Source organism: Mixophyes fleayi, chromosome 3 (genome assembly GCF_038048845.1).
Source record: "Mixophyes fleayi isolate aMixFle1 chromosome 3, aMixFle1.hap1, whole genome shotgun sequence".
Taxonomy (NCBI): Eukaryota; Metazoa; Chordata; class Amphibia; order Anura; family Limnodynastidae; genus Mixophyes; species Mixophyes fleayi.
This window is the reverse complement of record NC_134404.1, coordinates 97328891-97345996: the sequence shown is the minus strand read 5'-3', so window position 1 is coordinate 97345996 and position 17106 is coordinate 97328891. Positions and strand designations below refer to the sequence as shown.

Here is a 17106-nt window from a genome sequence, read left to right as displayed (position 1 = left end):
TGTCTGGGTCTGAGTGTGTAACTGAGGGTAAGTCCACCATAGGGGAGAGCTGCAGGGCATAGTATTAGAGGCAGTAAGGCAGGACTCAGTAATGGGAAGGAGTTTTGGTGGATTTAAAAATTAATAGATCATGAATGGATGCAAGTGTGTTAACAAAGACCTGGCACTCTCTAATGTACAACAACAACAACAAACCTTTTCTTTGAGTTGTTTGTTCTCCTTTTGGAATATTTTTAAAACTTCTTTATGTTTTTGTCTTTCAATCTCCATCTCCATGACGGCTTCTTCACGGAACCTCTGCTCAGATTCCTCAAGCTTCAGTAGGTATTTTTGGCGTTGACTCTCCAAATCATTCTCTAACTTTTGAAGGAAAAGTATATACTGAAAACTAGACCCCAACAGGTTGACATCAAAATAATTTCATAAAGTTTTGATAAATGTTTCCTGGTTATTGTGTCTGGTCAAAAAGTATAATTTTGAAGTAGAAAGCTGAGAAACAAAAAGCTCATCACAACTGAGATTTCCAAACGGAATAAGTCAGGACAAACAAGCAAAGACACACAGGGCATATAGGACATAACATAGATTCAATTCATAGTTAACTTTAACTTCTGGCATCTAAAATGTTGTCCTCCTTTCCCTGATACATGCATACATGTGTGTATACATGAAAAAAATGTGTGTAAACATCTTAAATCACATTGCAATACACAACTAGAAATATTACCCTCAATAAGTCAGGAAGACTTATAGTAATAAAACAAACATTGATATGTAAAAATAAATACTGCAAACTCTGATTGTATCAGGATGAAAGTATTCATGTATCCTGTTTGTACCAATAAGAAGAACATGTTAATTATGCACAAGCTGTGAACATGGAGTGAAGATATTCTCATGTAGCTCTGCCCATAAAATGAATAAAAAAATAACATTTATTGTATGATTGTTTAAAATCGGCTTAAAAAGAGGAACATCAGAGCCCCTGACTGGTTTTGGGCACTCATGGTATCATGTGTAAATGTAATTGACAAGCCTTTATATAAAATGTCAGATGTTTCTTACAGTCTTCTGAATTATTTAATTAGTATCTCTACAATATGGTTTATATAACAGTGTTGCATAATGTTAAGAACACCTGAATTGTGCTACATGCTCAACAGATAATAGAGGTTTTCCTGGGTCTACTAGTTAGGGTGGAGGGAAACCCCAAAAAGCGGACATTCCCTTTTGGGTATAGTTTTATTGCTTAACATTTTTACCCAGTGTCCTGTTATTACTTAGATTACATTACATTTTTTAATACATTTAATTAGTAATGAGCCACATGTCGTGTGCCACTATCATCTATCCTGTGGGCTCTCCCTAACAGATGGCTCCTCCGGCTCCTTTACATTGTTAGTCAGGAACTTTTTATCTTCCTCACCATCCCTGTATGACTAATATCCAAAGCAACAGATAGGAAGAGAAGAGGATGTGCACCTCCTGGTAAAAGAACAATTGATTGATGACATATGGCCACTAACAGTAGGCTACACAGAGATAGAAACACACAGGAGTTTAACGCCAGGCAAATATTTGGCATCGATTTAAATCAGAATAGTAAGATAAATGAAATATAAATGACAACATATAACAAATACACATATGTACTGTCTCTATGGACGCTTAAGAAAGTGCAAAAATGTAGACACGCAATGTAGTTCATCGTGGCCAAATCCTATTTTTCCGTACATACATACCTTCTGTGGGGAAAGAGTAAAAATATCCCTACAAAGTATCACCCACTAACACTTTAGAACCACTACTTTCTTAAGTGAAAGTGTTTTTAATTGTCTCTTAAAAAACTGCTTGTTCCAGCAATATTGTCTTTAATTTCATTAAATGAAATCGACTTCTGTACAAGAAGAAATCTTGTTTTTACACTACTATACACACCTTGTTGCACCTACTCTGTACTAGGAATGCCCTTAGTACCCCCAACTCCCCTTGGCCTGTGCGGTCTTCTGCTCCTCCACCAACGGCTCCATCTTGTTCTACAAATCTATCCGCTTTGGTGAACATCTAAGGACGTGTGCAAATAAAAGGTGTATGGTACATTCAATATGTCCACACACAATTACCCAATAGGTACAAACAAACACATATACATGAGAATGTATTTGTGTTCTATATCCTTGATATTTTGTAGCATAGTAAAGCAGACATTGTCTCTGTACGGTAGCACTGCTTAGTGAAAAGAGATTATGTCCTTTTAGTCCCTCCGCACCTATGTTGTACAACCTCTGTCTGTTGTTGCACCTGTCGCACTTGATGTTTGCATATGGGAATACTTGATGTTTGAACAGAAATTACAGAAAGCAGAATTAATGATGTCCTTCATTGCTCACTGCACTGTGGCATTTCAGACACAACTGTTTGCCATCACATGCCCTACAGCACAATGAATGTTCAATCCCTTATGGGAAATCCCAAGACAACCTCTGTCTCATGCTCGTTGACTAAACAAGGAACATTTGTATGTTTATAACACATTAAGCAAAACAATTCAATCTGTTTGTAGAAAGTTTGGAAAGACACTGTCGCAGTTTAAAGGGATAACATATCTGAGCTCTGTAGGTCTAACTTGTGAAAATTAAGTACGATATAAGAGTCCTAAAGCTCCCACAATATGTACATACTTAAGCAGCAAGTCCACATTCTTCTCACAATAATAAAAACCTGCATCTACCATGACATTAATAATGCAAACTACATTTTGTACATTTTTAATTTTTGCATTATAGATGGTCTCTCTGTTATCACTACACAAAAACATGCTGTTTATTCAGCGCTCCCAGCACAAACCTGTTTTTCTAATTGCTTCTCTTTGAAGGCTCACCACTACGTAAGCAGATTCACATAGCAAGTTAAAACCTCTATTCTTCTTTCAGAGCTTTACTGAAATATTCACAGTCATCTAACATCGCTAAACCGGATTATACACCAAGTACTTAATTTGTGCATTGTCCCTTCTTTTAAATACAATTTAAAATGAATATAAACTTATTTAAAGCTTGTTCACAAAGACATATTTCTTCTGTGTGGTCTGTTTGTTGGACATGGAACAAACATGGATCAGATTTGAAAACAGGTTCAGTATGCATGTTCCTATACAATGTCATTGTCTGTACAGAAGAGCATATATGGACAAGGAGCTAATACAGAAATTAAGGCTGCATGCACCGGTGTACTCAATGTTATGTTTCCCAAAGCTTCTTGTGTTGCCTGATCCATGGATCACGCGGGAGACATACACCCTTCCTTAAATGGAGCAGAAATGCAGCATGTTGCAGCTTTTAAAAACCTGCACAATTGAAGTAGACAACATATCAAGAACACATGTGTACGGTGCCATTTACAATACATGTACTACAGTTTACTGCAATTTGCAGTACATTTATCATGCAAAATGCATGTGTGCCTAAGTCACAAGGAGAATTACATTTTTCTTAAATACAGAAAAAAGATGTTTAAAAGTCATAGTTTGACATGTGTGAGATCAATTATGTTAAAGGGCAAAAAAGTGTAAAAACACTCTGATATTTATTTACTACAATATGAACTAATCCCAATGTAATAAACTAAATAAACACACATTAATGAGTCGTGTAATAAAGCTTAACTGTCCTCTCAATTTCATGAATTTAACATGCACCTTTACTTGCACAAATGTGCTTAGATGCTCACCTAAGCGGATAGGTTTGTAGAACAAGTCGGAGCCGTTGGTGGAGTAGCAGAAGACCGCACAGGCCGAGGGGAGTTGGGGGTAATTAGGTACAGAGTAGGCACACTGGTGCACCAAGTTGTGCTCAGCAGTCTAAGAACAAGATTTCCTCTTGTACATAAGTAGATTTATCCTTATTTACAGTTGGGAGTACTTTTTGGCAACAATTCCATTCAGTACATGTACACCAAAATGTGCCTGTATGTAGGTTTCTGCATATTTTCAACTTGTGGCCCTTTGCTCCTGCAGAGATGAGCATTAGTTGAGCACAAAAAAGGGCATGACCTCTGGAGAAGTGACATAATTAGATGTGGACTTTAAAAGACTAAGCACTAGCAGGTAACAGAGCGCTAGTGTAAAGATAAGGGATGATCAGGATGGGGACCATCAGCAACATTATATGGCCACTTCTGCCATGTTGACCCCACCAGCATCGAGGTTTACCAGTGCAAAACGAAAGGTATTTTCAAGTGTACTTTGCAAATAAGGTCCACGGTGTGTGTGTACATATTGGGACTTATTTATGAAGCACACTCAGTTGAAGCCTGTTTGCATGATTTTGCTCTGTACATGCCCACAAAGAAACCTATGACGAGATTCATGCATCCATACTTGTACCTGAAGAGCTGTGAGGGATGGGTGTTCTTACGTAGGCTGAGTACAGTAAGGGAGATTGTGAGCCGATACAGACTTGAACGCAGCCTATTATGTGCACCAGCCTAGGGGTTGGTCCATATACACGCTGATGATGAGGACGACTGCAGGACTAGCTAACAGATTTTGACTGCAATTTCACCTCTGAAGCTGCTGGGTGCTTCCTTCATTGGTCATGCATATTTTTTAGGTTCTTGAGTGTATAATTAAAAAAAATATTTTCATTTGTACACAAGAATGAAGGTTAGATCTGCTATGTTATATAAAGCCTAATAGCAAATTAGGCCCTACAACATACTTTGCTAGGATCACCTCCATTCCATCTACCCCTTCTGTGCAAATCTTTGCTCCACCACAAACGACACCATCTTGCTCACGGTGGGAACAAAGCTGATTTTGCACCAAGCTTTGAACATTTTGTGATTTGTTAATTGCCTCCACTCTGTGTGTTGAAGTCCTTCTTGTGTGTACATTATGTCCGTACATAGTGCGTGTATGTGTGTGCAGTGGATATAAAATGTCTACACGCCCTTATTGTATATTCATTTCAGGCTGTACATCAAAACACCTGCAATTTCAATAAGGGTGTGTAGACATACATTGTGTAGACATACATATGCATTATATATATATATATATTACAGTATATTTTATACATCCACAGCATGTCTGCAAATTCCGTGTGCGTGTGTGCAGATACACCATGATACTGCACTCAAAGTCACTACAAGTTGATAGAGCTGGATATGTCTCCTACACGGGGTAATCACAGTCAATTACCACAAGAATCAACACTTTAGAAGTGGGCGTGGTGTTACAGCTGTAAGAAACCTACCACTAATACACAAAAATGGAAGCAGCCTAATCAATTCATAAGTAAGAACAGGTGCTCACAAGATTATAAATGTATGACTCAATATGGGTACTCTAACTGGGTTAGGACCATCCTATTAGCAGTCCTGCTGTAAAGTGGCAGATGACTTATCAACTATTTTCAAATGTGTGTAACTAAGACCTCTGCATTTTATTTAAAAATAGGAGGAAGCTTTAATTAGTATTTTGTGCTGGCATAAAAATACCCCTAAACATACTATTCCCTGGCCAATACTGTAGAAGATGAATAGTAATTCCCCCTCATCATAAAATAAATAATATACATATGAGGGATGTCTATTAAATAACGAGACTGATTAAATAACTCACCTTTATTTAATGGTATTACAAATGTAATGTTTGTCCCCTTCAATATACTCCCCATTTGCACTAATACATCGCTGTAGTCTTGTTTTCCACTGGTCGAAGACATGGAGGAAATCAATTTCTGTCACTTGTTTCAACATATCTGTCGTTTTCTTATTTACAGCAGCAACTGACTCAAAATGTGTCCCTTTAAGCACTGATTTAACTTTTGGGAAAAGATAAAAATCGCAAGGTGCTAAATCGGGCGAATATGGAGGATGTTCAAGTGTAGTAATGTATTGTCCTGGTGAAGAAAGAAACCATTTCCCACAGTTGCGGACGTTTCTTTCTGACTCTTTCAGCTTTTGCAAAATGTCCTCATAATAATGCTGATTAACTGTTGTGCCTTCTGGAACCCATGCTTCCAAAATTACACCCTTGACATCGAAAAAATAATGAGCATTGCTTTGAATCTTGACTTGCTTTGACAAGATTTTTTCATTCATGGTGATGACGCTGTTTTCCAGTACATTGACTGTCTTTTGGTTTCAGGATCGTACTGGAAGATCCAGGTCTCATCACAAGTGATTACTTTATGAAACAGGTTTGGATCTGTGTCAAGTTGCTGCAGAATGTCAACACAATATTCCTTGCGACGTTCTTTTTGCTCTGGTGGGAGAACACTTGGTACTATCTTTGCACAAAGTTTCGTCATGTTAAGATACTCACGTAAAAAATTTCCATATGGTGTCTTTGGCAATGTTCATGGATTCAGCTATCATTCGAACACTGAGTCGGTGGTCTTTTTGAACAATCTGACTGAGTTTTTGTACAACTTTTTTCTTTGGTTCTTGAAGTGCAAGGTCGTCCAGGGCATTCATCATCTTCAACATTCTCCCGTCCCTTGCTAAATCTTTTGTGACACTCAAACACACGCGCACGAGACAAGCAGTCATTCCCATAGGCCGTAGTAAGCATTTGAAAACATTCTGTTGGTGTTTTGTGCAATTGTACTAAAAATTTCAAATTGACACGTTGTTCAACTTTTAAAAATAGCATTTTTGCGGCACTCTACAGAAAACACAACCAAACTAAATGGCGACTCACAATCAACTGAACGTCATAGAGTGTTGCAGCTTGTCATGCAGGTTCAAGGTTACTACGTATGCAGTTATAACCGGTTCTGACTGCTTTGTGTAATAGGTGGAATCACAGTCCCGTTATTTAATAGACGTACCTTGTAATTCTAAAAGCACTGAAAGGCACTAAATCAACAATATTCAGTAGACCATTAGACATGGAGGTAAATGTATCAAGCTGTGAGTTTCCAGCGGGTTTGAAAAGTGGAGATGTTGCCTATAGCAACCAGATTCTAAAGTATCATTTATTTAGTACAATCTGCAAAATGAAAGCTAGAATCTGATTGGTTGCTATATGCAACATCTCCACTTTGTAAATCCGACAGAAACTTGCAGCTTGATACATTTACCCCATGGTGTTCTAACATATGTGTAGTGACAAAATGTAGGTGCTTATGCCTTTAAAAAGGTATTGATCCTATTGTTAGAAAACAAATGCATTCTACCACCTAAGAAAGAAAATATTACCGATGTTGTAATATTATTTCCTACAAGTACATATTTAACTAGTGAGGTATAAGTTTAAACTGTGTGTCACTTCAATATAGTAGTATAAGTAGAACATTTCCATTGCGCTAGAAAGTAGCATTCATCTAGCGTCATAAAAGTATGAGCTTTGCATTAGCCGCACTAAAATCACCAGCATTTTAGTTGTATGAACTTTACAATGGCCTATTGATAGTCAATAGCCTTCTGATTTGCGCAGTTCCACTCTCTCACTATCCAAATAGTAATGTGTGTTTGTCTATCACAGAGAAAACCTTGGGGAAGGGTTTTGTGTTGTGGAATGATTCGACAGTAAAGCAGGGCAGGCTGGGACATGTGACAAACTGAAAGAGATACCTAGATACATAAACTACAATACTATACGCCAACAGTAACATGCACCTGTATAAGAGTGACAGTTACCTTTGTCTCCCAGCTGTCTTCACTCAGCATTCTCTGTTTGAGGGTTTCCTGTAGTTTCTCAATTCTGTTCTGATAGGAAAGAATTTGCAGTTCTCTGAAAGAAAGAACATGTTCTGTTGTGATAATTGAGCTAATGTTTATAAGTGCTACAGAAAATGCACAGTACAATACAGCTGACATGTCATCAGCTCATACTAGCAGCAGCCCACCACTGCGAGCCACATATCCGCCATAGGAATGGGTATTTGTAATAGCATTGTGGACAATGTACTCTTTTAAAATGGGTAACCTAATATTGTCATTTACATGACATTGGATACCTGCTTTAAGCCCAAGCTAGTTTTATTGTACAGGGGACATGCAATTTGTAAAGCACCACACAAGTGGCCACTGGACCAACAAGGGAGCCACACAAAATCGTTGGTGAAAAGCTCTAAGTCACATTACAAAATCAGAGCCCCAGCATAAACTATTCACACAGCCCAACCAGTAAGATAACCTATTAATCTGGTCAGAAGGACCCCATGTGATCCTCTGAGACCATCATATGGTCCCAGGCCACTTGCTGACCATCAATGATGTTAATTAATTTACTTTTTTTAATAATTATTGTATTGTATATACTAGCAAAATTACAAAAATAAGTTTCCAGAGGTTGCCCTTTTGCTCAGTAATACTAAATGTCATTTAACATGATTGATGATTTAATGTATTTTATATAGACTTATTTCAAATGGTTTTAGAAGCCAAGACGCTATTTATATTCTGGCTAAATATACACTTTACAATGATCAAGCTACAGGGATCTGCAGAAAATAATAATTAATTATCCTTTTAGTTAAACTTGACTTAAAAAAAACAACAGTCAAATGAGGCGCTGAAAAGCAGCTAGTCTAACGTTTTTTATGAACAATGTCCCTTTTTAGGAAATCTTACTTGTTCTAAGATGATCTATGAGGCTGACGGATGCCAATTCTAAAAAAATGACTCACTAATTAGAAATATGGGAAGATATACAAAGTAGCACTTTTTGTCAGCACCTTTATGTAAACCAGTTTAACACAAGTGCTGCAGAAACCTGGAGAGAATACAAGGAAACATGGAGTTTAATTACATTGGATGGTTGTTAGGAATAGCATAAAGCATAAACAACGTTGTTGAAACAGTTACTATTATTTAAACACATTTAAATGACGACTAGAGTTATAAAGTCACAGTGCACTGCAGTTTTGAAGGACTTTACTTCTGGGGGTAAATTTATCAAGCTGTGAATTTTAAAAAGTGGAGATGTTGCCTATAGCAACCAATCAGATTCTAGCAGTCATTTTGTAGAATGTACTAAATAAATGATAACTGACAGCTAGCATCTGATTGGTTACTATAGGCAACATCTCCACTTCTTCAAACCTGCAGCTTAATAAATTTACTCCCTGAAATGATCAACTGGGTAGATGTAGAAATGTATTGTGTAATAGTCAGAAAAAAATGAGTTGTAAAAGACAGGATGGAAAAAGCAACTGCCTACTTTGTCAACGGACAATTTTGTTTACATGCTGGAATTTAAAATCATAATATATTCACTGTAGTAACGTGTTTCATACAAATGGATACCAAGAAATACATTTTTTTCTATTCTTGCCCAGTCCCTGTGATAGATGCTGTACATTGTATTGTTTGAATTAAGGCTCTTAGTAGGAATGCACTGTTAGGAAAGTGTCTGTACAGTGTCTCAGTAAAAATGCCATATTCCAGCACTGTTGGCACAGGAAACCTGACCCTAGTTGACAGTGGGCCAGTGGCGGATCCAGGGGGGGGCGATCGCCCCCCCCCTAGCAGGGGCTTGCTGCTGACGGCTGCACACTGTGCAGGTCCGTTCAGCATTGACAGTGTGCTGCCCGGCTGCTCTGATTGTGTTTTAAACACAATCAGAACAGCGGGACAGCACACTGCCAATGTTGAACGGACCTGCACTTACTGTGCAGCCGTCAGCAGCCTTAGAAATTAGAAAGGGGGCGGGGCCTAAATCCCCCCCCCCCCTAAAATCGCCCCGGGTAGAGCAGTTGCCTAGATCCGCCCCTGCAGTGGGCAGACTATGAGACTAACATGGACAACAAGGAAGGACAGGATGCCTACTTGGCACAGGTGCAGTGGACAGAAAACCCTAGAAATAAGTTTATCTGTGAAAGACAAAAACTGCTATGAATGAAAAAAAAACAACAGAAAAACTCTACTGAGGAAAGGCAATCTTCAAAGGCACAACTGTCATGGGTGTAGATACCCTTTTAAAATATAAAATATAATAAAAATATATTTGTTTCAGCTAGATCACAATGAAATGATGTTAAACATATTTTATTACAAGGCATAGTCATCATAACCATAATAACAACAGAATAAAAAAAAATAAAACTTGGTGTGAGTATTTAAGAACAGAAGTCATGAGTGATGTGGCCATTGCTGGTTTCTTAGGAAATCCTGATTTAGGAAGAAAGAATTATAGAGATTAGTGGTGTGAAAGATGTTTGGGCTAATGAACATGCAGAACATTCTATACTATACTTTGGACAGGGTGCAGTCCCCTGTTCCACTACAATTTTGGGCTGCTCAACTTGTGACCCCATAGTTCATGGCCGCAGTTGGTATGAAGCAGGCAGAGGATACTTTTATCATAAATACATTTACAGCCATGATTTGGAGGCCGCACTGAGTACACTAGTAGATGGCTAACAGGATACTTGATACGGGATACTGTTTGGTGAATGGCGCTGGCCAGCACCAGAGTGGTGGAAAGCTGGAATTAACCACCAATCACAGTGCAGGATGCTTTCTATTAAAGGTGTCCCAGAACATTCAAAACTGTTTGTCAGTGCATTGGGAATTCAAAGTGGAGGGAGGGCGTCTGTATGATAAAGCCATCAGAAATCTAAAGTCCGTATACTCCGGTATACTTAAGCTACCATAAGAATGCGGTTTGCATTATAAAGACAACATAGATTTGGGGTGATCTGCATTATAAAGCTACCAGATAATTTAGGGGTCTGCACTGTAACAACACCAGAGATTTGGGGAGCTGCATTTTGTAGTGTTTTCCAGAACAGGGCTGGGCATTCAATAATAGACAATAGTATCCATTGTGTTTTGACTAGTGGTCACAAGAATGTTCTCTTGTATAGAGATCACTACAATACTCTTCATTTTGGACTAGCATGGTGGCTTAGTGGTTAGTACTTCCATCTCACAGCATGAGTTTGATTCCCGACCATGGCCTTATCTATGTGGAATTTGTATGTTCTCCCCGTGTTCACATAGGTTTCCTCCAGATGCTCCGGTTTCCTACACACACCAAACAACATACTTGTAATTTAATTGGCTCCTATTAAATTGACCTTAGTCTCTCTCTGTCTGTGTGTGTGTTAGGGAATTCAGACTGTAAGCTCCAATGGGGCAGGGACTGATGTGAATGAGTTCTCTGTACAGCGCTGAGGAATTAGTGGCACTATAGAAATAGCCAATGATGATGATTTTGTATATATTCCTTAAGAAAATGCTCCCTGTATTGTATATAGGTTATAAATAAACTCTCTCCATTGTTTAAAGATTACAAGGAATGAATCTGTACTGTATATTATTAAGATGCTCTCTATTGTATATTATTCATTAAGATGCTCTGGGCTATGGGTGCCAAGGTAATGACACATATCAGAACCCATAAAGTGTTAATTTTGAGACTTTTGAAGTTCCCACTATAAATAATATAACCCATCTCACACCTTACCAAATGTTTGAAAAATGTAAATAAGAACACACACCATACAGTGGGAACCTGTGGGGATTCCAATCTTTATCATTACCATGGCACCAACAGCCCAGAGGTGTTGGTTAGAGCCTCAGCACTGTTCAGCATAGGGCAGCTAGTCTCTGGTAGGGAGTATTGTAGAGAGGACACTAGAATTTTGTCTCTATTGTATATTAGAATGACCTCTGTATTGTGTAGAGATCCTTGGATTGCGATCTGCCTTCTATTGTATTGTGGTCCCTAGAATGCTACCTGTATTGTATGTAGGTCATTGAGGAACTCTCTATACTGTGTAGAATACCTAGAATGACCCCTGCATTGTATATTGGTAATTAGGGTGCTCTCTGTATTGTATAGAGGTCCTTAGAATTCACTATGTATTCTATATCGGACATTAAGGTGCACTCTGTATTGTATTAAGGTCCCTAGAAAGCTCTATGTATTGTATGTCGGTCACAGAAGTGCTCTGGGTATTGTATATAGGTCATTAGATAAGTTTTTGCATTGGATATTAGCCAAATGGGGCATGTATTGCATTTTCATATATTTCACTGGCTACACTATTATTAGACAACTTCAAAACATTGGTTGAAGAGACCTCCTTGGCCAAAACTTGCCAGTCCTTCCTGAGTTACATATGAAATTACTGTACAGTTAAATAAGCACCTTTCCTGTTTCAAATTGACTACTTCTTCTTGTGTTTGCTTTAAAACTTCCGTCATTGTTTCCAGTTCCCTCTCCAAATGTTGAGTTCTCCTTCTGTAATTTTCTTCTGTGCTTCCCATTTCTGTGATCTCTTCCTGTAATTGCCTGCAAATCTGATGAAAATGTGTCACGGCATCGTCTTTCTCCCTAAGTTCCTTGGTAAACCTGAGAAATAAAACAAAAGTGTTTACTGCAGAATAGTTGAGAGGATAAGTATATTTGAGCTTGTAATAACTAGCAACTATTGCCCAATCACCTACTTCAGATAAAGCTTTTACAGTTTTGAAACAGTGAATCAAGGATGTATTCTACCAATAAACGTTCAATATATCTAACCAACGTGTTCTTGTTTACGAGTAGAACAGGGTCCTTGTTTTTCTGATAGGTGGAACTAGTCAGAAAATAATTGTTCTGATAGCTGAGAGGAGTTAAGGAAACCATCATTTTAAGTTTATCTTTTAAATGTCTCCAAACTTATAGCACAATTGGTTTGAAAACATATCCATCTCTATGTTAATATTTCCACAAATAAAACTGTAAAATGCATTATACCAGGGGTTCCTAAAGTTTGTGTCAACTTTTGTGGATTTTTTGTTTTAAATATAATTAAATGTTATAAATTCATATGATCTATCCCGTTAATAAAGATGCCTAAACTGAGTTTAAGTTATTTGTTCTGTACAATTGGAATCCCCTGATGTGGCGCTAGGAGAGGCATATTTGCACATTATCCCCAGCTTGTGAAGAGAACTCTCTGATATCATCAGATTTTGGTACTGTTGCCATGCTGCAATATTGGCCAATTGTGCCCCCCTTCCCCCCAAAAAAAACAAGTTTGATGCCTAATAATAAACCAATGGAAATTTATTAGGTAATTATCCGTTGTAAATACTGTCAACATGTGTGTGCGGTCATTTTTTGCCTGTACTAACAGACCCCGGTGAAGTCGGAAGAAATGTGGCTGTTCAGCCTGGAAAGGCTGGATCTTGTCCTATTGATCCTCTTACAATACTAGAGAGAATAACTAACCAACTTAATCTATATAGGCAGCTCTATTTGCAAAATAGAACTTATCAGTGTATTACATTGAATTATTATATCATATAAGGGAAGTATACTTTTAACCTTTTTCTGTTTGGGCCTCAGAATTTTATTTGTGACTCAACTTTGTGGTCCATAGTTAAAATTTCAATTAATAATGCACTTAAATTTAATTTGGTTTGCTATAAATTAAGCAAGGTTTGTACAAGTAATTGTATTGAAACATGATTAAGTATTGAAATTACTGCAGTTTACTGTGTGGTTTTCTAATTGGCACACATCTGATTGAAAACACAATGTATGTATAAACCTGCAGTTTGCATGATATCCAGTGGCGGATCAGGGCAGGGGCAAACGCAGGATTTGTAGAGGGGGGTTTCCACACCACGCTGCCAGTGGGCGTGACCAGCATGCATGGGGGCGTGGCTATAATTTTAGACAGTGCTTGACTGCTCTCCAACTCTTCCTATCCCCATAATATACATGGGCAATGCTGTGTGCACTACTGTTAGGTGCACGCAGCTCTCCCTTTTCAAGCAGAGCTGTGTGAAGCGGGAGCAGGGTCCAGCCACCTCAATTATACAGTGCCCAGGCTTTGAGGGGGGTTTCCAGGCACTAGAAAAACCCCCTTGGTTTCCCATGCAGGGGGGCAGTGGGGCTGACTGCGGCCGCACACTATTTCCATGTTCCCATCGTCTGAGAGGCAGTCAGAGAATCCCGTGCTTTAAACACGTGGCTGAACAGCATCCTCTGCCAGCCTCTCAGCCAACAGCAGCAAGTATACAGTGTGCTGCCGCAGGCAACCCTCTACTGCTGTAAGTGGAACAAGGGGCAGGGCACTAAATGACACACCCACACAAAATCTAGGTCCGACCCTGATGACAAGGTATGTGATGTGCGGCAGTTTAAAAAACCTGAACTACATGCGGTATTGAGTAAACTGGTGGAACTCAAACACCCGGTTTTACTGTGCAGTTAGTTTTCTATAGGCTCACAAACAATTATTAATTGGGACATTAAGACCATAGGCCATGTCTAAATAGCTTTCCCCTTCCTTATTTTCATACTTAGGAGCCAGAGTGGAGCGGAGACAGGAGAGTTAAAGATAGATATTAATAGCTTAGTAAAGTTGTGTTGAACCTCTGAAGTACTTCCTCTATAAAATCAGGACTGCTGGCTGGTATGATCCCCTTTCATACATAAACAATTATGAATAGTATAGTCTATAAAAAATGAATATTGGCACTTTAATCATTGTTAGACCTATCAACAAAGTAGAAATAACTAATAATTTTGCATGTTTGTATTCTGTAATTCCCTCAGTTTTGTTGCACCTACCATAACTGGGTGCTTGAGACAGGTACCTAAATCTGCCTGACCGTGGGCACATACTCCTGCATCTAACATTTCCACACTTATTTGTGCAAAATGATGCCCTTTCTGCAATATTTATTTCTGGTACATTTTTATATTGGGTCAACTTGCATTTAGGGTAAGTGGCCCTTGTTTAGAATACTAAACATAAAATACAAAAATATAACTACCTTCGTTCTATGGTTTCTTTATCATATTCCAGTCTTTGAAGTCTGGTTTGGATATCATTAGCTTCTTGAGTTTTGATTCTGTATTAAAAGTAACACAAACAAACGTGAATGTAATTGTGGAAAATAAATGAATCATATATTGAATGCTGAAAAGGACAACTCCATACTGATGGGAATTTGATGAAAATAACTTGCCATTTTTATTAAAGAACAATTAAAACCACAAATAGCAAAGCACAGGTAAAACTGATTATCCATTGGTTGAGGGGTAAGGGGGAGTTTCAGATTCAAATAGATTTGAACAAGATTCAAACAAAGAGCCTACATGGTGCAATGATTACATGGATGACTGATAGGCTTTAATAAACAGATGGGTTTTCAATGATATACAGGGTAGGGGATAGTCTGATAGAACAAAGGAGATTGTTACAATGGTGGGGGGCAGCACGGGAGAAATCTTGAATATGGGAGTGAGATGTCGTTACCAGAGAGAGGAAAGACGATGGTCACTGGCCAACCGGAGAGAGCGGCAGGGAGTGTGTATGTATGGAGATAAGGTTGAAGATGTAGGGAGCAGCAGAGTTGGAGAGAGCCTTGTATGTAAGGGTGAGGAGTGTAAAGATGATTCTGTAGGGTAAGGGGAGCCAGTGTAAAACTTGGCAGAGAGGGGAGGCAGATAAGTCTAACTTTAGGATTAAGTATAGATCGCAGAGGAGCGACTGACCCAGACATGCTGATATAGATACAATGAATATGCTAATTAGACACAGAAATTTATGGAGAGTTTTGTGTACCATTATCTAATTAGAAACACATAATTTCTGTCTTGCAGTACCAACTGAAGGAGGCAGAGGATGTTGAGGATTCAAGCACTTCGATATCTCAGGACCTTCTTGTGTTGGGAGCACTGAATGGATGTCTGGGCAACTGTCCAGTCAATTTCTCCTCCAACATAAGACTTGAACATTAAGCAAGCACTAGGGGTGTGTAGCTCACAAATGGAATGGTGTCAGGCGCCGTTCCTCTACTCCTTTGGGACGGCCGCCTGTCACTTCCTCCGCTATGTCTGGTTGCCAGGCAACCAGACACGATACTCCCGGCCAGACTGCCAGTCCTGGTGCTCATACGCGTGCCAGGCAACGGGACGCTATTCAGATCCCCAACACCAATGACATCACACTGCCGGCATCTCATTGGCCATTAGCTCTATTTAAGACGGACTCTGACACCACGCTGGTGCCAGAGTATTGGGTCTTTCCTGCTCCAGCGTTTCTGTGTATTATTTGGCTTATCCTGATTATTTCTCCTGCTCTCCAGTGTTTCCTATTGACCCGGCTTGTCTGACCACTCTATTGGATTCTCCCTGTGCATTGATCCTTTCTGGAAGTTACCGACCCGGCTTGTCTGACCATTCTATTGGATTCTTCCCTGTGTACCTCCTCTGCTAGCTCGTTACAGATCTGGCTTACCCAACTACTCTCTCTTGTATCTCGCTGTACGGCTCAGTAAAGGACCATGACCTGCGAGTCTCCCGCAGAAAAACCCATACCTCCTTGCGGGAGTTCCTGGAGAAGACCAGTGGCGCGTTAGACTCCCCACTTTCTACTTGAGCTGCGCCAACGTTAGCCAGTAAAGGGTCTTGGACTCCACAGCTCTGCAAGTTGGTGTAAGTTGACTTTGACACTTACATTTTATACATGAATAGAGTTAGTCTGTAAGCTTTATCATCATTTATTTATATGGTACCTCAGGTACCTCAATGTTGCCAAGCCAAAATACAAGAGTGCAATAAATAAAACCTAAATAATAATATCAACACAAGATCATACATAAACACGACATAACGCACAAATAAAGCAAAAGACCAAGTACATAACTGTGAGTAGCTTGTATAAACAGGTTACAATACACAGAATAATAGCATGTGATGGAGGCAGAAGGCACAACACCACATATTAGGGACACACAAGGTAGACAAGGACCAGAGACATAGGATAGAGAGGACCCTGCTTATGAGAGCATCTAATCTAGAGCTTTATGGTGTGTAAGTAAAATACAATACAATTGTATTACAAGCATGTCATCATCATTTCACATTGGGGGTTGTCACAATATCAGGACCATGAGTAGTCTTTTACTTGCAATAACTGGCCAAAAGTGTACGTGGAGTTACCAACGACTCCTACACCTGATCAGTGCTTATAGGAGTATCTTGCTATTGGCCCTGGCATTTGTTAAAAAAATCAAGTATTCAAGTATATACCATTGTTCTCTTGCTGACAGCTTAATTCACATGAAGTATATTTTTAAACACAGAAATTAATGCTACATGGCATGTTTGATTTAAGAAGAGTTATAGGAAGTGCCATCAAC

General features: G+C 38.9%; 1 protein-coding gene across 2 annotated transcripts in view; it reads right to left on the bottom strand.

Annotated features, from left to right (window-relative positions):
* The window catches only part of LEKR1 (leucine, glutamate and lysine rich 1), a 137730-nt gene that overhangs the window by 9288 nt on the left and 111336 nt on the right, over nt 1–17106 (bottom strand). For both annotated transcript variants that reach the window (XM_075202047.1, XM_075202048.1), the window contains 4 exons: nt 14734–14811; nt 12110–12313; nt 7648–7741; nt 196–360 (listed from right to left, as the gene is read on the bottom strand). In XM_075202047.1, coding sequence (XP_075058148.1) covers nt 196–360; nt 7648–7741; nt 12110–12313; nt 14734–14811 — 541 coding nt within the window. The remainder of the gene's footprint in view (nt 1–195; nt 361–7647; nt 7742–12109; nt 12314–14733; nt 14812–17106) is intronic.